Source organism: Bombina bombina, chromosome 6, assembly GCF_027579735.1.
Source record: "Bombina bombina isolate aBomBom1 chromosome 6, aBomBom1.pri, whole genome shotgun sequence".
In the NCBI taxonomy this organism is placed as follows: domain Eukaryota; kingdom Metazoa; phylum Chordata; class Amphibia; order Anura; family Bombinatoridae; genus Bombina; species Bombina bombina.
In genome coordinates, this window is record NC_069504.1 from 288,455,030 (window position 1) to 288,480,354 (window position 25,325).

Here is a 25,325-nt window from a genome sequence, read left to right on the forward strand (position 1 = left end):
CCCCTCGTTGTCTGGTGATAATTCCTTTACAGATAAAGACTGACCTTTATTATTTAAAGTGAAATCAATACATTTAGTACACATATTTCTATGGAGCTCCACACTGGCCTTCAAACATAGTGAACAAACAGATTCATCTGTGTCAGACATGTTTAAACAGACTAGCAATGAGACTAGCAAGCTTGGAAAACACTTTAAAATAAATTTACAAGCAATATAGAAAACGATACTGCGCCTTTAAGAAGCACAAAAAACTGTCACAGTTGAAATAACAATGAACCAAATCAGTTATAGCAACCAAATTTTCACAGTAAATGTATTAAGTTAGCAGAGCATTGCAACCACTTGCAAATGGATGATTAACCCCTTAATACCCAAAACGGATAATCAATAGAGAAAAAACGTTTTTTAACACAGTCAAACACACTGTCACAGGTCTGCTGTGACTGATTACCTCCCTTAAAGATGACTTTTGAAGTCCCTTGAGCTCTCTAGAGACGTCCTGGGTCATGCAGGAAGAAGCAGGAAGACTGAGACTGAATTTTTACTGCGCAAAAAAGAGCTAAAATAGGCCCCTCCCACTCATTATTACAACAGTGGGAGCCTCAGTTAACTGTTTCTATGCAGAAATATAAGTCAGCTATGTGGAAAATTTCATGCCCCAATAAGTTTTATCACCAATGTACCTCACAAAAACGATTAAACATTAAAAAAGGATGTTTAAAACGTTTGCTGGCATGAGTATGTATCTCTATTGATAAACCTGATACCAGTCCTTCTACTGCATTTTAAGGCTTATTACATTACTTCAGTATTAGTAGCATTTTCTTAGTCAAATTCCATTCCTTAGAAAATTACTTTACTGCATATACATTAATCAGCCCGATACCAGTCACTGTCACTGCATTTAAGGCTTTACTTACATTACATCGGTATCAGCAGTATTTTCTTAGTCAATTCCATTCCTTAGAAAAACATTTTACTGCACATACCTTATTTGCAGGAGACCCCGCACGCTATTCCCTTTCTGAAGTTACCCCACTCCTCAGAATGTGCGAGAACAGCCAGTGGATCTTAGTTACTTCTGCTAAGATCATAGAAAACGCAGGCAGATTCTTCTTCCAAATACTGCCTGAGAAAAAAACAGCACACTCCGGTGCCATTTAAAAATAACAAACTTTTGATTGAAGAAATAATTAAGTATAAAACACCACACTCCTCTCACGACCTCCATCTATGTTGAGGGTTGCAAGAGAATGACTGGATATGACATGTGAGGGGAGGAGCTATACAGCAGCTCTGCTTTGGGTGATCCTCTTGCAACTTCCTGTTGGGAAGGGAATATATCCCATAAGTAATGGATGACCCGTGGACTGAATACACTTAACAAGAAAAATCATATCAGCCAGGGAGATGAAGTCAAGTGAGTGACTGTGCAATGAGCTGAAGAGGAAGTAGGAAAAAGAGCCCATATTGCTTCACCACACACACAACAACTGAACTGAGAAGCAAGCAGACTAAGCATTCCTAGAACACAGCATTTATTGTAGCAGGAGTCAACATTACAATACGCTTGGGCAGTTCTGTTCCACTTTCTCCTTGCAGTTACCGGGAGCCATAATACAAAATAGCAAAGTGTCTGAAAAACCTCTAATGAAATATTGCATTTTTTGTAAAAAATATAACTCCTTTAAACTGCTTTTACACGGTCATTAGCAAGCACAGGGTGATTTTCAGTAGGAGCACACTTCATAGTCTCTGGTATTTTTACAACAAAGGCAGTCACTTAAATTAGTTTCTAAAAAAGATTCAGCCATAAAAACTTAATAGGACAACACTATCGAGTGAACCCCGAGACAATAAATCATCACTTGTCCTCCCTAAACAAAATGAATGCACAAACCCTCCCAATGTAACACAATTAACCCCCCTCCCCCATACAACTACAGCTGTTGCCCTGTGAGCCTTTGTGATAATCTAAGCCAGTAATTTTAACCTTTTTTTTGCCGTGGCACACTTTTTTACATTAAAAAATCTTGTGGCACACCACCACCCCAAAATTTTAAAAAAAAATCACACATTGTATCCTAATACAGCATATATATATACACATACAGACAAACACACACATACTGTATGTATTGTGCTGTTATGCCATGCCTCCTACAAACTACCCCTGCACTGGGAGTAAAAAACAAGCAAAGTTTAAAAAATATGTCACACTGTTGTCAGTCTGCCGTGGCACACCTGAGGATCTCTCACGGCACACTAGTGTGCCACGGCACACTGGTTGAAAAACACTGATCTAAGCCACTGGAAATCTAACTTCCTAAAACAGACTATATGAACACTGCATATTGGAGAAGCTCCACAAGATGGCGCTAAATGTATGATCCATTTGTTAGTGATTAATAAAAACCATACCTTTATTGGTTTTAATTACTCTATGATTTCCCTTTACAGTACAGCTCTTGAGTACATTTAAATCAATTTTTTTTTTTTACCATCTCAGAGTTTTGGAATCCAAGCTCCGTTCCCGCCCAAATAAAATATCAAGAGTGTGTATCTGGATTTTAGTGACCCACCACAATGCACTTAAAGGTTCTGGCCTTTTTAATTACCACAGCTAACAACCAATAGCTAAAAGGGTACATTTTACATATTGTCAGAGGGGATAATAAAGTTTCAATATGAATTTTAAACAACTTGAAAAATATTTTATCATAGTTGTTTTTTTTCTTTTTGCGATATATGCCTGATAAAACAATTATGAGTTTAATGTAAAACAATTATGAGTTAAGTGTCTAATTAAAGGGCCATTATAGTTAAAACAAACAAAAAACATGCTCTAATCCAGAGCAGCTATTTAACTAGAGTTTCAGGCATGCTTGCATGAGACAGAATGATAAAAACAAAGGCGGCGCCACCATAGTGCAATGTCAGAGGTAAAAACACGCCAGCCCAGCAGATATTATGAGACAGATATGCTAGGGCCCTAAAGCTACATCAACAGCTTAATAAATGGGGCCCATGATGTCACTGACGGCATTGTTTAAACACTTATGTGTAGAGAAAAGCTTGACAGTGTAAAGCAAACGTGTTGCCCTTTGACCTTAAAGAAACAGTATGATAAGTAAATGTGATCAGGATTTGTGTGGAATGCTGTGAAATATTCGTTCTGTGACAAGTGCTCTAAGAAAAAAGAAATTACAAATATAGCGTAAAAAATTAGGCTTATCTGCTAATTTCCTTTTATGGGAAAGAGTCCACAGCTGCATTTATTACTTATGGGAAATAAGAACCTGGCCACCAGGAGGAGGATAAGACCCATCAGCCAAAAGGCTTAAATACTCCTCCCACTTCCCCTATCCCCCAGTCATTCAGCCAATGAATAAGGGTCCCCCTAGGGTCCCCCAAGCCCGAGGGACCTGGTAAACTATCCAGGCACAAGAGACAAGATTGGCAGACTTGTGATAACAGGGCCAAATTACAATCCTCACCCGAGGACTATTCGGAATCTGATATAAAATAGTTCCGGTATTGGAATCATCCATGACTTAATGGGACACTGTACCCAAATTTTTTCTTTCGTGATTCAGATAGAGCATGACATTTTAAGCAACCTTCTAATTTACTCCTATTATCAAATTTTCTTCATTCTCTTGGTATCTTTATTTGAAATGCAATAATGTAAGTTTAGATGCCGGCCCATTTTTGGTGAACAACCTGGGTTGTGCTTGCTGATTGGTGGATAAATTCATCCACCAATAAAAATGGGCTGTCCAGAGTACTGAAACCAAAAAAAAGCTTAGATGCCTTTTTCAAATAATGATAGCAAGAGAACGAAGAAAAATTGATAATAGGAATAAACTAGAAAGTTGCTTAAAATTGCATGCTCTTTCTGAATTACAAAATAAAAAATTTGGGTTCAGTGTCCCTTTAAGACTGTACAAGATAAACAGATATTGGAAAAAAGCGACTGGCACCCGACACCAATGGCTAAAGGCACTCACCACCTTCTATAACCAGACCTCAGTAGCGCAGACTCTTCCCACCGTCGCCAAACAGTGAGGAATGCGGAAGGGGAAGAAGCCCCACCCAAGCGTAGAAACGCGCCAGGCCACTAGATGCCTCACGAAGTTCCAAAAAGTGCGCCCCTAAAGAGGCGGCAAAACCCAGGCCCACAGAGTTAAGAAAGTCTGAATAAAATAGGCATAACCCGAAGGTATAGTTCCAGGCTGTTTAAACCACAACCAAAAGAACAAGCCAATATGTGCCACATAGGCATGTGTCTCAGCCACAGAGCCCCTATGCACATACACAAGCAAGGTTGAATCACATAAACATGATAAAAAATAAACCCTCACCCGTTCACTATCCACCCTAAAGGGGGAATTATCCTGTGATTCCCAGATCGGAGCAAAAGGTGCCTCAGCGAGGCCCGTACTTGACTGTCATAATAATCACATTACAGAAAACTGAATAAAAACATAATTTATGCTTACCTGATAAATTTATTTCTCTTGTAGTGTATCCAGTCCACGGATCATCCATTACTTATGGGATATTAACTCCTCCCCAACAGGAAGTGCAAGAGGATTCACCCAGCAGAGCTGCTATATAGCTCCTCCCCTAACTGCCATTACCAGTCATTCGACCGAAAACATGCAGAGAAAGGAAAACCATAGGGTACAGTGGTGACTGTAGTTTAATGGAAAAATTACCTGCCTTAAAGTGACAGGGCGGGCCGTGGACTGGATACACTACAAGAGAAATAAATTTATCAGGTAAGCATAAATTATGTTTTCTCTTGTTAAGTGTATCCAGTCCACGGATCATCCATTACTTATGGGATACCAATACCAAAGCTAAAGTACACGGATGACGGGAGGGACAGGCAGGCTCTTTATATGGAAGGAACCACTGCCTGAAGAACCTTTCTCCCAAAAACAGCCTCCGAAGAAGCAAAAGTGTCAAATTTGTAAAATTTGGAAAAAGTATGAAGAGAAGACCAAGTTGCAGCCTTGCAAATCTGTTCAACAGAAGCCTCATTCTTAAAGGCCCAAGTGGAAGCCACAGCTCTAGTAGAATGTGCTGTAATTCTTTCAGGAGGCTGCTGTCCAGCAGTCTCATAGGCTAACCGTATTATGCTACGAAGCCAAAAGGAGAGAGAGGTAGCCGAAGCTTTTTGACCTCTCCTCTGACCAGAATAAACGACAAACAGGGAAGACGTTTGTCGAAAATCCTTAGTTGCCTGTAGATAAAATTTCAGGGCACGGACTACATCTAGATTGTGTAGCAGACGTTCCTTTTTCGAAGAAGGATTAGGACACAAAGATGTAACCACAATCTCTTGATTGATATTCCTGTTAGTGGCCACCTTAGGTAGGAACCCAGGTTTAGTACGCAGAACTACCTTGTCTGAATGAAAAATCAGATAAGGAGAATCACAATGTAAGGCAGATAACTCAGAGACTCTTCGAGCCGAGGAAATCGCCATTAAAAACAGAACTTTCCAAGATAACAACTTGATATCAATGGAATGAAGGGGTTCAAACGGAACCCCCTGTAAAACATTAAGAACTAAGTTCAAACTCCATGGTGGAGCAACAGTTTTAAACACAGGCTTGATCCTAGCTAAAGCCTGACAAAAAGCTTGAACGTCCGGAACTTCTGACAGACGTTTGTGTAAAAGAATGGACAGAGCTGAAATCTGTCCCTTTAAGGAACTAGCGGATAAACCCTTTTCTAAACCTTCTTGTAGAAAAGACAATATCCTCGGAATCCTAACCTTACTCCATGAGTAACTCTTGGATTCGCACCAATATAAGTATTTGCGCCATATCTTATGGTAAATCTTTCTGGTAACAGGCTTCCTAGCCTGTATTAAGGTATCAATAACTGACTCAGAAAAACCACGTTTTGATAAAATCAAGCGTTCAATTTCCAAGCAGTCAGCTTCAGAGAAATTAGATTTTGATGTTTGAAGGGACCCTGGATCAGAAGGTCCTGTTTCAGAGGTAGCAACCAAGGTGGACAGGATGACATGTCCACTAGATCTGCATACCAAGTCCTGCGTGGCCATGCAGGCGTTATTAGAATCACTGATGCTCTCTCCTGTTTGATTCTGGCAATCAATCGAGGAAGCATCGGGAAGGGTGGAAACACATAAGCCATCCCGAAGGTCCAAGGTGCTGTCAAAGCATCTATCAGAACCGCTCCCGGATCCCTGGATCTGGACCCGTAACGAGGAAGCTTGGCGTTCTGTCGAGACGCCATGAGATCTATCTCTGGTTTGCCCCAACGTCGAAGTATTTGGGCAAAGACCTCCGGATGAAGTTCCCACTCCCCTGGATGAAAAGTCTGACGACTTAAGAAATCCGCCTCCCAGTTCTCCACTCCCGGGATGTGGATTGCTGACAGGTGGCAAGAGTGAGACTCTGCCCAGCGAATTATCTTTGATACTTCCATCATTGCTAGGGAGCTTCTTGTTTCTCCCTGATGGTTGATGTAAGCTACAGTCGTGATGTTGTCCGACTGAAACCTGATGAACCCCCGAGTTGTTAACTGGGGCCAAGCCAGAAGGGCATTGAGAACTGCTCTCAATTCCAGAATGTTTATTGGTAGGAGACTCTCCTCCTGATTCCATTGTCCCTGAGCCTTCAGAGAATTCCAGACAGCGCCCCAACCTAGTAGGCTGGCGTCTGTTGTTACAATTGTCCAGTCCGGCCTGCTGAATGGCATCCCCCTGGACAGATGTGGCCGAGAAAGCCACCATAGAAGAGAATTTCTGGTCTCTTGATCCAGATTCAGAGTAGGGGACAAGTCTGAGTAATCCCCATTCCACTGACTTAGCATGCACAATTGCAGCGGTCTGAGATGTAGACGTGCAAAGGGTACTATGTCCATTGCTGCTACCATTAAGCCGATCACCTCCATGCATTGAGCTACTGACGGGTGTTGAATGGAATGAAGGACACGGCATGCATTTTGAAGCTTTGTTAACCTGTCTTCTGTCAGGTAAATCTTCATTTCTACAGAATCTATAAGAGTCCCCAAGAAGGGAACTCTTGTGAGTGGAAAGAGAGAACTCTTCTTTTCGTTCACCTTCCATCCATGCAACCTTAGAAATGCCAGTACTAACTCTGTATGAGACTTGGCAGTTTGAAAGCTTGAAGCTTGTATCAGAATGTCGTCTAGGTACGGAGCTACCGCAATTCCTCGCGGTCTTAGTACCGCCAGAAGAGCACACAGAACCTTTGTGAAGATTCTCGGAGCCGTAGCCAATCCGAATGGAAGAGCTACAAACTGGTAATGCCTGTCTAGAAAGGCAAACCTTAGATACCGGTAATGATCTTTGTGAATCGGTATGTGAAGGTAAGCATCCTTTAAATCCACTGTGGTCATGTACTGACCCTTTTGGATCATGGGTAAAATTGTCCGAATAGTTTCCATTTTGAACGATGGAACTCTTAGGAATTTGTTTAGGATCTTTAAATCCAAGATTGGCCTGAAAGTTCCCTCTTTTTTGGGAACCACAAACAGATTTGAGTAAAACCCTTGTCCTTGTTCCGACCGCGGAACCGGATGGATCACTCCCATTAATAAAAGATCTTGTACGCAGCGTAGAAACGCCTCTTTCTTTATTTGGTTTGTTGACAACCTTGACAGATGAAATCTCCCTCTTGGGGGAGAGAATTTGAAGTCTAGAAGGTATCCCTGAGATATGATCTCTAACGCCCAGGGATCCTGGACATCTCTTGCCCAAGCCTGGGCGAAGAGAGAAAGTCTGCCCCCCACTAGATCCGTTCCCGGATCGGGGGCCCTCGATTCATGCTGTCTTAGGGGCAGCAGCAGGTTTCCTGGCCTGCTTGCCCTTGTTCCAGGACTGGTTAGGTCTCCAGCCTTGTCTGTAGCGAGCAACAGCTCCTTCCTGTTTTGGTGCAGAGGAAGTTGATGCTGCTCCTGCTTTGAAATTACGAAAGGAACGAAAATTAGACTGTCTAGCCTTAGGTTTGGCTCTGTCTTGAGGCAGGGCATGGCCTTTACCTCCTGTAATGTCAGCGATAATTTCTTTCAACCCGGGCCCGAATAAGGTCTGCCCTTTGAAAGGTATATTAAGCAATTTAGATTTAGAAGTAACGTCAGCTGACCAGGATTTTAGCCACAGTGCTCTGCGTGCCTGAATGGCGAATCCGGAATTCTTAGCCGTAAGTTTAGTTAAATGTAATACGGCATCTGAAATAAATGAGTTAGCTAACTTAAGGGCTTTAAGCTTGTGTGTAATCTCATCTAATGGAGCTGATTCAAGTGTCTCTTCCAGAGACTCAAACCAAAATGCTGCTGCAGCCGTGACAGGCGCAATGCATGCAAGAGGTTGCAATATAAAACCTTGTTGAACAAACATTTTCTTAAGGTAACCCTCTAACTTTTTATCCATTGGATCTGAAAAGGCACAGCTATCCTCCACCGGGATAGTGGTACACTTAGCTAAAGTAGAAACTGCTCCCTCCACCTTAGGGACCGTTTGCCATAAGTCCCGTGTGGTGGCGTCTATTGGAAACATCTTTCTAAATATCGGAGGGGGTGAGAACGGCACACCGGGTCTATCCCACTCCTTAGTAACAATTTCAGTAAGTCTCTTAGGTATAGGAAAAACGTCAGTACTTGCCGGTACCGCAAAATATTTATCCAACCTACACATTTTCTCTGGTATTGCAACTGTGTTACAATCATTCAGAGCCGCTAACACCTCCCCTAGTAATACACGGAGGTTTTCCAGCTTAAATTTAAAATTTGAAATATCTGAATCCAGTTTGTTTGGATCAGAACCGTCACCCGCAGAATGAAGCTCTCCGTCCTCATGTTCTGCAAATTGTGACGCAGTGTCTGACATGGCCCTAATATTATCAGCGCACTCTGTTCTCACCCCAGAGTGATCACGCTTACCTCTTAGTTCTGGTAATTTAGCCAAAACTTCAGTCATAACAGTAGCCATATCCTGTAATGTGATTTGTAATGGCCGCCCAGATGTACTCGGCGCTACAATATCACGCACCTCCCAAGCGGGAGATGCAGGTACTGACACGTGAGGCGAGTTAGTCGGCATAACTCTCCCCTCGTTGTTTGGTGAAATATGTTCAATTTGTACAGATTGACTTTTATTTAAAGTAGCATCAATACAGTTAGTACATAAATTTCTATTGGGCTCCACTTTGGCTTTAGCACATATAGCACAGATATCTTCCTCTGAATCAGACATGTTTAACACACTAGCAAATAAACTAGCAACTTGGAAATACTTTTCAAGTAATTTACTATAATATGAAAACGTACTGTGCCTATAAGAAGCACAGAAAAAGTTATGACAGTTGAAAATTAATAAACTGAAAAGTTATAGCATCAAATCTTTGTAAAAAACACAATTTTAGCAAAGGATTGCTCCCATTAGCAAAGGATAACTAACCCTGATAGCAGAAAAAAAAAAAAAAAAATACAGAAATAAACTTTTTTATCACAGTCAACTACAATCTCACAGCTCTGCTGTGAGTGATTACCTCCCTCAAAACAAGTTTTGAAGACCCCTGAGTTCTGTAGAGATGAACCGGATCATGCAGGGAAGACAATAAACTTCTGACTGAATTTTTTGATGCGTAGCAAAAGCACCAAAAAAGGTCCCTCCCCCTCACACATAACAGTGAGAGAGATCAGTAAACTGTCATAAATTAAATAAAACGACTGCCAAGTGGAAAAAAATAGTGCCCAAAACATTTTTTCACCCAGTACCTCAGAAAATTAAACGATTTTACATGCCAGCAAAAAACGTTTAACATTAATAAATTGAGTGTTATTAAAAAGCCTGTTGCTAGTCCCTGCAAATTAGGCTAAAGTTTTATGCATACAGTATAATTGCAGTGAAGTGCCATTCCCCAGAATACTGAAGTGTAAAATATACATACATGACAGCCTGATACCAGTTGCTGCTACTGCATTTAAGGCTGAGTTTACATTATATCGGTATGGCAGAATTTTCTCATCAATTCCATTGTCAGAAAATAATAAGCTGCAACATACCTCTTTGCAGATTAATCTGCCCGCTGTCCCCTGATCTGAAGTTTACCTCTCCTCAGATGGCCGAGAAACAGCAATATGATCTTAACTACTCCGGCTAAAATCATAGAAAAACTCAGGTAGATTCTTCTTCAAATTCTACCAGAGAAGGAATAACACACTCCGGTGCTATTATAAAATAACAAACTTTTGATTGAAGGTATGAAACTAAGTATAATCAACACAGTCCTCTCACACATCCTATCTATTCGTTGGGTGCAAGAGAATGACTGGTAATGGCAGTTAGGGGAGGAGCTATATAGCAGCTCTGCTGGGTGAATCCTCTTGCACTTCCTGTTGGGGAGGAGTTAATATCCCATAAGTAATGGATGATCCGTGGACTGGATACACTTAACAAGAGAAATGAAACTATCTTACCGGAATCTACGCCGTGGAACAGGAACATGGCCCTTCAAGTGTGACAAATAGTAGCATCACCTCCGTCATGGACTTGAGAAGGGGCGATTCCCCGAAACGTAGCTTTTTTAAGTGTTTCCAATAAAAGTTTTTTGATGGTGCTGGTGACTCTCCATACTCCTTGATAGACTTGAGAGAAGACAGCATGTAGCGAAGCTAAGTTCGGCAACGCCAAGTGCTGAAAACGGAGTTGTGAATATGAGTCGGGATGGTATCGCAGGGGAAGCTCCCACTGCATCTCCGGACTCCTACATTCGCCCAGGCCCTCCACGAGAGACTGACAGGACTACTTAAAACTCCCGTCCCATGTCGTAAGGTAGCACCCTCCATAAGAGACATATGAAAATAAAAAAAAAAAGTAAAATAATTTTAAAGAAAACTTCTGACACATCTCTGCCAACCTCATGGGACAAAAGGCAAAGAATGACTGGAGGATAGGGGAAGTGGGAGGAGTATTTATGCCTTTAGGCTGGTGGGTCCTTTCCTCCTCCTGGTGGCCAGGTTCTTATTTCCCATAAGTAATGAATGTGGCTGTGGACTCTTTCCCATTAGGAAGAAAACAGCTTTAACACTTAAACATGAACATATGCCAAATGTATACCCACATTAACTTGAGCTATTGTAAATTTAAGTTTACGGCAATTCTGAATTCAAAGCGATAATTTTCAGCTATCCCCACGGTATCCGCGATGACGTGTATCCTCCAATGTAGCGATTACTCAGGAGAGAGAGATATATGCATAGTGTAATACTGCAAAATCAAATTCACTCTGTTAAGATGTATACTCACTTTTTGCAGCTATAGATAAGCCCTATATATTGCGCACACCTGATAAAGACTATAAGGTAAAGCCACAATGCAAACAGGAATGCTTCAATAAAAGATCCAAGTTTTATTAAAACAACTTAAAATTGTTAAAATAATCAAAGTGGCAGGTCAAATGGTCCTTGTAGTCCGAATTTAACTTTGTATCAAAGTTACAAGGACAGGATGGCACCAGATAGAAACATGTAACAATCCAGTCTGGATTAAAGCCAGGTAACCTCCAACCTCAGTGACATCAGTGAGGGGGAGAACTTTGGAGGTTACCTGGCGTTTATTTAGACTGGATTGTTACGTATCAATCAGATGACATCCTCGCTTTGTAACCTTGATATAAAGTCAAATTTTTTGCTTAGGGGAGACATTTTCACCTCTTAGCCAATAGCCATGTGGTAAATCCAGCTTCCATGGGCGCCAAGCCGGATTTACCACACGGCTATTGGATAAGAGGCGAAAACGTCACCTCTTAGCAAAAAAAAAGTTATAGATTGAAACAAATAAAGGAGCTTTCTATATGAAGTATCTTATACTTCATGAATGAAAGTCCTCTTTATTTCAATAGTCAATCCTAGCGTTTGTAAAACGCTAGGATTTACTTTCACTTTAAGTTGAATCATGAAAGTTTAATTTTGAGTTTACAGTCCTTTTAAAGTGAACCTACCTTATTTACTATTCTACAAAATACTTAGCTAAAAACTGCCAATGAACATCACATGAATGAAGTCTTACCTCTTCATACACTTCCCTCACTGCTGCACCACCCGGCTCCTCTTCGGGCTCCATTCCTCCACCTGGTACAATCCACTGATCTGGATAACGACTACTGCTGACTAAAAGTACCTGAAAGATTGAGAGGTTAGATTGTTAAATACTCCAGTGAGTAATGTCTCACAATTTTCGTAAGGACGACATTAGAATAGTATAAAATCGGTAAATTCATAAAAAAACACAATGCAAAAGAACATTGAATTTCACATGAGTAGTATATTTGCTCCTGACAAATGTCAAAGTAAGTTACATTTTCCTTCCTGATGCCTCATGTGACTGCCATCAGCCAACCACAAAATGCATATACGTATATGCTGTAAATTTTGCACATGCCCAGAAGCGGCTGGTGCCTCAGACTGTGCATATATGCACATTTAGATAATGGAAGTAAATTGGAAAGTTGTTTAGAATTGTATGTTCCAGGATTTACTAATTGTGGTATGTAGTTAACAGATAGTTCATGGAGGCCTCAAACCTTGTCATTAACTAGTCCAGATATATCTAGACAAAAAGCACACATGCAAGACACATATGGATCAAGTAAATAACCCTATCAGAAAGCAATATCACTTATCAAAATATTTTGCTGTGATACAAAGCATAAAAGTGGGTCTTGTAATAGCGGTTAATATACTAAACATCAAGCTTACATTTACACATATAAATTAATACGAGAGCAAGAGATCCATACTCTTTATGCTCCGATAGCTACAAGCAACTCTATACAGTATCAGTAAAGCTAAATAAAAATAAATACAATTTTCTTTATTCTTATGTTAGCGGGGTATGTCACTGTCCATTAAATGGTGTTTTTTTTCCTATTAGAGAGATTCTATCCTAGTGACTAGCAGTGCACATGCAAGCACTTTTTAAATCAAAATAAATTTTCACGCAACATTGATTATATTTAGTCAAATAGTGTGCTTTCAAAATGTATAATAGAATGTTTTAAAGTCACTTAAAGCAGGGCTCTACAAACCCAGGAGCCACTGGCTCCTAGAATTTTACCACTGGCTCCTAACCTTTTGGATTATTCTCCATATATCTATATACAACTACCACTGTCTGGCTCCTAATTTTTAAACAGATTTGTCGAGCACTGGCTTAAAGTATGGCATGTGTACTTCAGCCTCTCTTGGGTACAGACATGCATTTTGACTACAAAGGATATGATTTGAAGGTGAATGACCCTTTGCATGTTAGACTGGTTAGAAAGAGGGTATTATGTGCTGGGAGGCTAAATGTTACTCCAAACAGAATGTTATATCAAGTTTAAAGCATTAAACACCTTGAGATTTTTTATATAAAATATTTAGTTTTGCATAAACAACTTTGCAATCTTTATTCATGATTTATTTTTGCTCCTTTTTCTTGTGTTTTAGCTCTGAAAATTGAGCAATTCCTAGGTTTCAGAACTTGAAATGCTAATTTCAAGGCTAATCCTGCAACATATATGTCCCTAATTGGGTTTGTCACAGGACACCTGCAAAACAATATACTTTATACTAACGTATGACCATGGCTAGCTTTGTTAGTTACAGACTAAAGCCCAGATTAGCTCCTACAAATAAGGTAAATGGAGGATAGAGTTTGGCTATTGAAAGTGATTGCAGTATAAAGGATGTTACTGTCCCTTTAATTTACGAAAAACTGTACAAAACAAAAAGTACTAGCCGTTTGTAGCCAATTGCCAGATATTTCATTCTCAGCCAGTATAAATTATAAGGAAGAGTTATGCTGCTACCAATTTTCTTTGGCCCGCCACACAATGATGCTAACAACGTCAGAAGCTACTTAATGAGTCTAAAGGTTTTCCTTTTTAGATTCAGCTCCCTATTCTGGGTAGTGCTGTGTAGCTCTGTGGTTAGAGGTCAGCGCCAGGCAAATTAGGTAGTGACAGATGTTACAGAGCTCACACTATATATGAGTCTGACATTGACTGATGGCTGTATTTGTTGGTTATGCAATCCTACTGTATTTAATGTCCCTTTAAACTCAACAGATTTCTACAGTAACCTAAGCAAAAAAAAAAAAAAGTTAAAGAATGCAAACTCAAATGTAATCCTCCTTAAATTCATATACACTATTTTAATTGTTTATCTTTAAAATTCTGAAAATTGTGTGTTGGAGATTAGAGCTAAAATTCTTTAACCTAAGTATGTTGAAAGCTGCCTGATCTTAATACATTACACACAGTGATTGCTTAGAGCAGAATATAAACAACTTAATGGGTCACAATGAAGGGTGATGAGATAATCACCAGGATTCTCAAGTGGTTTATTAATGACTGTACATTCTGCTAAGAAATACAAGGAGTTATAAATGCTTTTTTTTTTACAATGTCGTGCTTAACTGCTGATATTTATCATACATATAAAAATGTGAAATTCATGTTTATTTTGACTCTACCAGGGAGTACAGGTCTGTGCCCAGCTGGTACATGGAAAAGAGGCTTACTGTCTAAGGTAGACTCCCGAACAGCTCTATTAGTGGACAGTGACACGCCTAAAAGTATTTTTTTTGGGGGGGGTTACAAAAAAAACCAACTTGTTTACAGCATAAGGAACAGGAAACCCCAAGATTTTCTGTCATGATTTCGATAGAACATACAATTTTAAACAACTTTCCAATTTACTTCTCTTATTAAATTTGCTTTATTATCTTGTTATTCTTTGCTGAAGGAACAGCATTGATCTACTGGCAGCTAGCTGAACATACCTAGTTAGCCAATCACAAGAGACAAATGTGTCCAGGAACCTATCAGCAGCTAGCCCCTACTAGTGACGTCATGTGCATATTCTTTTTTCAACAACAAGGGATACCAAGATAAATAAAGTACATTTAAAAATATAAGTGAATTTAAGTGTCTTAAAATTACATGCTCTAACTGAATCATGCAAATTTAATTTTGACTTTCCTATCCCCTAATCTTTCAAAACCTCTAATATGCACAAATACATCCTCATTAAAGGGCTATGAAACATTGCTCCTTTAGATAAAAAATAAGTAAACATAAAAAATAAACATATTGTGTTAAAAACAGCAAACTACATACTTGTCTTTTGGTACAATCTCACTAAAGGCAGTGGCTACGCTTAGAATTGCTGCCTTTAACCCCTTAAGGGGTTCACATTACTAATAGTGCGGTCCCTGCAAGATACCAAGAGAATTAAAGGGACAGTCTACACCAGAATTTTTATTGTTTTAAAAGATAGATAATCCCTTTATTACCCATTTCCCAGTTTTGCATAACTAATACTTTTAACCTCTGTGATTATCTTGTATCTAAGCCTCTGCAAACTGCCCCTTTTTTCAGTTCTTTTGACAGACTTGCAGTCTAGCCAATCAGTGCCTGCTCCAGATAACTTTATCTATATGAAATACGTGAACTAACACCCTCTAATGGTGAAAAACTGTAAAAATGCAATCTGAAAGAGGTGGGCTTCAAGGTCTAAGAAATTAGCATATGAACCTCCTAGGTTAAGCTTTCAACTAAGAATACCAAGAGAACAAAGCAAAATTGGTGCTAAAAGTAAATTGGAAAATTGTTTAAAATTACATGCTCTATCTGAATCATGAAAGTTTATTTTGGCCTAGACTGTCCCTTTAAGCATTTGTGAGGATAGAAGTAAATTAGAAAGTAGCTAAACATTCTATCTAAATCATGAAAGAAAAAAAATGTGGGTTTCATATGCCGTTACGGTCTACAGTCAGGTGAATTTTGCATCAAACTTCCTCTACTAAGCATGAGCATAAAACTGACTAGATTGTGTGTATTAGCAGCCACTTCAAAAGGAAAGAACCATATTTTATCTTCCTGTAGAGACTCCAGCCCCCTTGTGGGGCTGTGACTGGAAGTAATGGACCATGCATAAATGAAGTAAAAAAAAAGAAGATGCAAGAGCACTACATGGTATGACTATTTCATACCTAGAAATCTCTTCAACAAAGAATAAAATGGGAACAAAGGACATTTGATAATACTAAATTGGAAACTTTTTTAAAATTGTATGCTGCCTGAATCACAAGAGAACATTTTGGGGTTTCATATCCCTTTAAGTATAACTTACTTCTAATGCCAACAGCTTTAGGAATTTTAGGTTTAATTTATAAAAAATGTATTAACCTAACATGGTATGTTATTAAAGAAAATAGGCAAGAATTGGTGGAAAAAAAAAAGATCAGGCCATGCTTTACATCACATTTATTAACACAAACCAGGAGGAATGTGTAAAATGTGCAAGTGCCGGCAGCTCTGGTTAATCTTTAAATACAAGGGATTTTAGAGAATGGAAAAATAGCATTCAAGACTTAGATCAGGGACAAGTTTTAACCTATTACAGTTTGCTAGATTACTCTACCAAAATAAGAACCAGCTATAACAAACTACATTTATAAAGACTCCTAGAACTTTACTTCTGGCTGTTAAAATAACATCTAAAAATTAAATTTAAATATTTTTAAAAAAATCAAGGAAAAAAAAAAAAAAAGGTATTGTGGAGTTTAAAGCTTACATTAAGTCTATGTTTGTATACAAAGGCTTTAAAGGGCCACTAAACACGTAATTATATATCTGTTGCTTTGCTATAAAAACATAGTTGTAATCAAAATTATTCAACCCCCATTGCAAATCAGATTGATTGTCAATATTTACAGACTTTCAGCTGTTTGCAATGAACACATCAAAGAAAAGCAATTGAAATAGCTAAACACAACAAATTCTTCAAGCGGTTTCCCCAAATTCAACTCAAAAAGGAAATTTTAATTAATTCTGCAGTCTCAAAACTATTCAACCCTTTCATGGCAAGAAACCATCTTTAGTACAGCACCCTTTTGCTATAATGACCTGCTGCAAACAAGATGCATAGCCAGACACCAGCTTCTAGCAGTGTTCCTGATGAATCCTCATGAGTAATGGCCTCCAGTTCAGTAATATTCTTGGGTTTGCGTACTGCAACCACCGTCTTCAAATCATACCAGAGATTTTCTATGTGGTTCAAGTCAGGTGACTGATGGCCACTGTGGAATCTTCCAGGACTACTACTGCATCCAAGCCTTGGTGGAATTTGAGATATGCTTGGGATCGTTGTCCTGTTGGAAGGTCCAATGATGCCCAAGCTTCTGCTTCCTCACAGATGGCATGATGTTTTCTCCTAGGATTTCCCGATACTCCAATGAATCCATCTTCCCTTCCATATGCTGCAGGTTTCCAGTGCCAGAGAATGCAAAGCAGCCCTAGAGAATCCCCAAGCCACCACCATTCTTAACTGTAGGCAGTGTTCTTTTCAGCGTATGCTTCGTTCTTCCTCCTCTAGACATATCGCTGATCCATCGGGCCAAAAAGTTCCAGTTTTGTTTCATCGCTCCACAGAACAGAATCACAAAACTTATGTGGGCTTATTTAAATGATTTTGAGCACATTGGAGACGACTTTTCTTGAGCTTTTGGTCAGTAGTGGTGTACGCCTTGGAGTTCTGGCATGGAAACCTTCTGCGTTTAGTATGCGCCTTACTGTGCAAACTAAAACTTCAGTGCCTGTTGCCACCAAGTCTTGCTGCAGGTCTTTTTCAGTCACTAGAGGGTTTTTCTCAAACTGCCTTCTAAGAAATCTGGTTGCAGCCGTTGATAGCTTCCTTTTCCTGCCTCGTCCAGGTAGTGTAATCACTGTTCCATTAACTTTGAACTTGCAAACTATGCGTCCAACGGTGTCACTAGGAACATTCAGTGACTTCTCTATCTTTTTGTATCCTGTTCCTTGTTTGTGAAGGACGATGATCTCTTTTCTTAAACTTTTTGAACCATTCTTTTGACTTAGCCATATTTCTAGAATGCAGTCAAATGTGACTCAACAAACCCCTAGACAATTCAGGTATTGCATGTGTTCTAGCACAAGCACACCTGGTGCAATAAATGAAGCCCTTGATAGTTGCATCAAGTGTGCTTGAGACACCTATTTTGCATATATGTGCTGTTGTGAGGGATTCTGTTCAGGTGGTTGAATACGTTTGAGACTGCAGAATTCATTAAAAGTTGCATTTTAAGTTGAATTTGGGAAAACATTTGAAGCATTCATTGTGTTGAGCTATTTCAATTGCTTGTGTTTTATTTATTGCAAACAGCTGAAAGTCTGTATTTTGACAATAAACCTGATTTGCAATGGGAATTAGGTATATGTATGCAGCAGGGTTAGCCTTGAGAAGTCTGCAGTGTGCTTTTCAGCTCTGCGAAAAATGCAATCTTCAGACCTAAATTAGATGAGAGGCAAAATAATGATATAAGAGTATATGGAAAAGTTGCTTTATTATGCATAACTTGCTTACTGTCCCTTAATATGGACAAAGCTGTAAAAAGAAAAATGAGTCAGTCCATCTCAAGTGGTCCAATAATCATAAAGTTGGATGCTTCCCCCCCACCCGAGTGCAATTGTTTAACATTTCCTCTCATTTTCAGGTTGATTATCTCTGGTGGGGGAGCAGATAGGAAGGTGGTATTTTTACAGATAGAAGTCTATGGTAGCATTCTGCTGTAAACATTTTTAGTTTGATTCCACTGGTTACAGAACGAGGGCTAGTATAAATCTGGGGAGAAGCCTACTTTATTCATGCGCTTCTAGAAATGACAAGATTCAATAAGCATAACAATGAACTGTATATTACACTAATTATGTTTATGATTGACACACCACAATTTCAAGCTACATATTTGATTAGAAGAGATTTCTTCACTCTGTTTTATGAGAACATTGTCTAAGGGAATCCATGCTTTGTCCACAGATATCTTGAATGATGTTCTTGGTTCAGGTCTTACAAAAACATCAGTTTTCCGCGCTGATGTTCTCTATCAAGCCTAACCACCTTTGGTTATCATAGTGACAGTCATTATTCTGAAGGATCAGGAGGACAAATTTAATTACTGCATGTTCTTCAAACTATTGCAATGCAGATGTGAAGAAGCATCTGATAGTAGTCTCTGATACTGCCTGAAAACTGACATTTTCTTGTACCTGGAATTTTCTCACACTTATCAAACCTGTCCTTAAAGGGCCATGATATCCAAATGTTGAAATACTCGAAAGTGATGCAGCATAGCTGTAAAAAACCGACTAGAAAATATCACCTGAACATCTCTATGTAAAACAAAGATATTTTACCTCAAATTTTCCTAAGTATTCACAACCCATTGTAAAAGGACTTTAAGCAGCAAATTAGTATGCCTGTCCTTGAAAAGGCAAGGGAGTGAGCCTCAGATGCACACTTATTTCCCTATTCAGTTTAAGGAAGTTTACTATGAAATCTCATGAGAGTAAAGTGAAATCTCAGTAATAGAATTCATGACCTCAGCACGGTTGATGCAGATTGGCTGCAGTTCATTTCTTCATATTTTTTTGAACCTGCAGCTGGACAGCAGCTGAAGCATAACTTTTTACACAGTACTTACTCTGGTGAGCTGAGGAAATTGTTAGGTAAAATATCTTCCTTCTTTACAGAGAGATGCTCAGGTGATATTTTTCTGTCAGCTTTTCACAGATATACTTCATCAGTTTCAAGTGATTTAGCATATGAGTATTATGTCCCTTTAAGTTTCAGTTAATAAAATTCAGTTACTTCCTTGCTTTTTACTGATTTATGTAACTCCCTTAATCTTTTCATTGCAAAAAAGTAACATCTTTAGGAGTGAGGATTTAACCCCCTGTTGTCCAGGACAAACAGCCTTTTCTTTTTTCCACAGTTATTCCTCCAACCCCATCACAAGCATTTTTACCATGCGACGTTCCATTTGGCTTTTATACTAAAGTCTTTCTTCACGGTTCAACAGATTTGCAAAATACTTCGTTATTTTATTTTAGATTGCAGATCCACCAGAAAACTAATCTTTATCGTCTCGGGAAGGATCCCCTGTACCTTTTCTAGTGTTCAGCTTAGTTTCGCCAAGAGTTCTGAGACATTTAATTCCTTGCCGATTTCATTCTGGGACCATAAGCTTAGTATTAGACTGAGAATAGTAGCGTTATCTTCTTTGTTTACTACAGCATACTCTTTTTTGAGAGCCTCACTCAATCTGTCATTTTTCTGTTGACAGAGTTTTGGCACTCTTATACTTTGAAAAGAAATCTGTAAGAATCGTTTGAGCAAAGTTTTAGAAATCCTTCCCACTTCAACTCTCAAAGCACTTTGGGCCAGATAACAAGCAGAGCGCAAACGTTTGCGTACAAGCAATAAGGGGTTGATCTCAGGTGTTTGCGCTCATTGGTAATTGCTTGACCACAATCGCGATTCACACTAGAATGATTACCGTAACTTTAAAACTCTGGTTAACTGTTTCACAAAACAAAGTTGCACAAAAACACATAAAAAATACATCAAGGTACAGCTACACACCATCTATTTAAAAGGGATAATAAACACCAAAAATGTTATTGTTTAAAAAGATAGATAATCCCTTTACCATTCCCCAGTTTTGCATAACCAACACAGTTATAGAAATATACTTTTTACCTCTGTAATTGCCTTGTATCTAAGCTTCTGCTGACTGCCTCCTTATCTCAGATCTTTTGACAGACTTGCATTTCAGGCAATTAGTGCTGACTCTTAAAGGGACATAATACTCATATGCTAAATCACTTGAAACTGATGCAGTATAACTGTAAAAAGCTGACAGGAAAATATCACCTGATCATCTCTATGTAAAAAAGGAAGATATTTTAACTCACAATTTCCTCAGCTCAGCAAGTTCTGTGTAAAAAAAAATATATACTTCAGCTGCTCCCAGCTGCAGGTAAAAAAAAAAAAATATGAAGAAATGAACTGCAGCCAATCAGCATCAGCAGTGCTGAGGTCATGAACTCTTTTACTGTGATCTCATGAGATTTCATAGTAAACCTCCTTAAACTGAATAGGGAAATAATGGGATGTGGCTACTGAGGAACTTTTGAGGTAAAATAACTAATTTTTACATAGAGATGTTCAGGTGATATTTTCTAGTCAGCTTTTTACAGCTATGCTACATCACTTTCAAGTGTTTAAACATTTGGGTATCATGGCCCTTTAAACAACTTCACGTGCATGAGAACAGTGTTATGTATATGAACTAACGCCCACTAGCTGTGAAAAACTGTCAAATGCATTCAAATTAGAGGTGGCCTTCAAGGGCTTAGAAATTAGCATATGAGCCTATCTAGTATTAGCATTCTACTAAGAATAACAAGAGAACAAAGCAAATTTGATGATAAAAGTAAATTAGAAAGTTGTTTGAAATGACAAACTTTCATGATTTAGTAATTTGGACTTAACTATATATAAAAAAAATGCACGCAAAAGATGTAAGGACTCAAAGATATGAGGTCTCAAGGCGTTAGAAAAAAAAGACAGTTAAAGAGCTTTAACATTGAGATACATACATATACATCTCTAAAGATTTATATGTCGATGTATGTATACGAGTATATGTGTATTTACCGACTTATACACACATATAGTAGATAGGTGCACTCTCACTAACAGTATAAATAGATGCCAGGGTGCTAAGAGGAAATCACAGGGTTAATTCGACGAAGCACTCACTGGTCTTATAAAGTGTATCCAAACTTTTTATTCCACAGTATGTGTATATTAGGGCTGGGCGATATGGGCAAAAATGAAAATTGTGACTTTGGACACAAAATCGCAATTGAGATTTAATCACGATTTTCTTATAAATGACTATTGTCACGGATACCAGGCTGCAAGGGTTAAACCCCTACCCCCTATAACCTCACCCGTGTTATCTAGTCTAGGTGTGAAGCGTCTTATTGTGCGAGTCATCCATTGTCCTTTTGTAAGTCAGGATGTGATTAGAATCTTGTTTAACTAACCATTGTCTGAGGTTTGTCTCATTGTATAATATTTCTTTCTATTTGTGTAGTAACTACCCCCCATTTGTTGGAAATGTATAAAAGCTGTGTTTTCTGTGCAATAAAGCAGTTCTTTTTTCACCTGAATGCTAGTCTGTCTAGTCATTTAGGTGGGCTCCTGCTAGAATCACTTTGCTGGGCTACATAACAGTTTGTTCCAGACAGCGGAAGGACCCATTTGGCGGAGCTACCCAGCCAGGGTAGACAGGGATCTGTCACATTGGTTGGCAGCGGTGGGATGCTTCCATCTACCTGGAACGTCCAAATCACCAACTGAAGATCTTGCCGGATGGAGCAGTACCATGGGCTCTGGAAGGAAGAATTAAGAATGTTGCTGCAGGCTAGAGGGAAAGTCGCTGGCAACAAGACAAAGGCAGTACTCATAGCCAAACTGATGGAGGACAATCGGGCTAGCGAACAGGCTGGTGGGTAGGACAGCGACCAAAGCGGAGGACGGCCAAGTACAGCCTCCATTTAAGGGACTACAGTGTCCGACATGCAGTGGCAGGTACAGTGGCAACTGGCTCTCTATGTAGCTAACCCCCCGAGGAGATCATTACTCGGATAGTGACTGACGCCACCAAGGTACATATGTTGGAGCTTCAGAAGTCTATGGGGGGGGGGGGGTCATGCCGGATCCCCTGGACTCCCCTTCACAGCCCAAGAAACTACCTCACGGGGCTTTCCGAACATTCCAGGATGATGAGAGTGAGGATATCGACCGTTATCTACAGCTGTTCGAGACCCAGTGCCGGATGCATGGGGTCACTGATGGCGACGGGGTTACTATTCTCATTGGGAAACTGTCCAGTAGGGCCCTGGAGGCTTTCCACACTGTCCCTTCCGATGACCAAGACAACTATGACCGGGTGAATGAGCGTATGCTTGCCTGGTATGGACTCACACCGGAGGCTCACCGGCTAAGATTCCGGGGGCTACAAAGACAAGAGGAGCAGCCATATACCGAGTTTGCCCACTGCTTAGCTCGGTCCTTGAACTCCTGGTTACTGGGTGCCACATCACCACCATAGATGGAGCTGTTCAACTCCTCCTCCTGGAGCAGTTCTACAATGAGCGCAACCTGGAGTGCACAAAGCTTACTGCTAGCTTGAGTTTGTAATCTGGCCCATTGTCTTTTATCTGCACCTATCTTCCTAATCTTGGATGCAGGGGATACTCCAAGGGCAGCACAAGCTGAGTCAACCTTCAGGTAATACAGTTTTCTCTATGCTCTATACATGCATCTTTCTCACATTTTTTTTTAGCTGGGACAAGTTTTAGTTCTTTTCCTTTGATATATGCTCTAATAATAATCCTTTAGTAATCGTTTTTGTGATATTCCAAAGGATTACAACTGTTACCAAAGCGGTGATGATATTTCAATAGAAATTTGTTTTCATGGTACTTACGAACTGATGTAACATCAAATCCTACCCTTGAACACAGTAAATCCTTTTCTTCTGATCTGTAGCCACTTACTGGTTTTTTTTCTTCACATCAGAAACAACAAACCATGTTTATGACACTGTTCATTTGTAAAACACCCAAGTGAACAGTTTTCCATATTTGAATAAAACCTATTCCTGCATTAATTGAAACTAACGCTTCAGCTCCTAGCACTTAAAGGGACAGTATACACTCATTTTCATATAACTGCATGTAATAGACACTACTATAAAGAATAAGATGCACAGATACCGATATAAAATTCCAGTATAAAACTGTTTAAAAACTTACTTAGAAGCTGTCAGTTTGGCTCGGTTGAAAAGGTAGCTGGAAAGCCCACTGCAAGTGGCAAATAAGACACTCCCCCCCCCTTCTTTTGCATATGAAAAGACCCTTTACACAAACAGCAGCAAGCTGGAGAAGGTAGCTGATGGTATTCACATAAAAATTTGGGGCTTGGTTAGGAGTCTGAAAATCAGAGCAATGTTATTTAAAAATAAGCAAAACTATACATTTATTTTTTTTTTTTTAAACTTTATGGGCTATATAAATAGATCATCTACAAAACATTTATGCAAAGAAAAAATGTGTATAATGTCCCTTTAACTCGCAAGAATGCAGCCAACACATTGACAAGCTGTGTTTATACACTTGCAGGTGCCCTAATGTTATGTTTGTGCCTGCACCAACATAAATCATGATTTATGATTTACTGTTGCCAATATCAAATGTAGTAAAAATTTTAGCGCTCATTGACAAACATAATTAGTTTTAAACACTGTTCATTTTTATTATTTGTTAAGCTTATATTACATCTTGCAATTTCTCAAAACGCACAAATCAAGTAGGCTTTTCTCCAGATTTTTTCTAGCCTTAGCTCTGTAACCAGTGGAATCTCAAACTTCTTACAGCAGAATGCCACTACAGAGGACTTAAATCTAAAAATGACCGGTTCCTATCGAATCCCCCACTGGAGATAATGAACCTGAAAGTGAGGGGAAATGTTAAAACGTTGCACTCTTGCCCCCATAAAAAAAAATAGAAAAATAAGAGAAGCCGCAAAGGACTGATACTCGAACCTTTCCCATTTTAAATTGACCCTAAAAGTAGAACTTTCAGTGATTTTCATCAAAGCCCAAGGATGAAGATTGTGCAAAATGTAATGTGATCTAGAGGACCAACCTGAGCTGAGATATTGAGGTTTCTGCAAACATTTGTATAACCAAAATGTGTTATGCGCCATAACACAAAGATGGCTGCCATGGTTAAACCAAGTAAAATAAAAATAAGACACTGATGTTTTTGCAATATCAACACAGAGAAAGGTAATCACTCAAAAAAAAAAAAAAATAGGAAAATTAAATGGCCAAGCAACCAATGTTGGACCACTTAAGATGGATTAACCCAAATACTGTGTTATATGCAAGCAGTGCAAAAATAAAATGCAATGGGGTTAAAAACATAGCTAAAATCAACTCCAGAACAGCAATGCTCTACAATTACCTAGCTGAAAACATCTCATAATCCAATGATAGAAGGCATATATGTAGCCACCAATCAGCAGCTAGCACCCAGTAGTATATTGCTACTCATGAGCCTAGGTAAGCTGTGCAAGAAAGATACCAGAGAAGAAAGCTGATAAAAATGCTTACCTCACAAGTATTAAAACAGGTACATGTAAGTTTGTTTGGCATAGTTACACATATTAAAATGCACTCTCAGATGCAACAAAGTTACTTTCCTGCCCCTATGTCAAGTTCAGTAAATAAATTATCAGTGTCCTAAAACACAATCAAATCCAGTCTGACTGATTTTATTACAAGCGGACAAAATTCCCTAACCAAGCTGTAAAGCAGGAGAAAGACATCACAA

The 25,325-nt window shown here is 39.2% G+C and overlaps 1 protein-coding gene across 2 annotated transcripts in view; it reads right to left on the bottom strand.

Moving 5' to 3' along the window:
• NUDT4 (nudix hydrolase 4) overlaps nucleotides 1–25,325 on the bottom strand; it is a 122,898-nt gene that overhangs the window by 75,816 nt on the left and 21,757 nt on the right. For both annotated transcript variants that reach the window (XM_053716901.1, XM_053716902.1), the window contains exon 2: nucleotides 12,080–12,190. In XM_053716901.1, coding sequence (XP_053572876.1) covers nucleotides 12,080–12,190 — 111 coding nt within the window. The remainder of the gene's footprint in view (nucleotides 1–12,079; nucleotides 12,191–25,325) is intronic.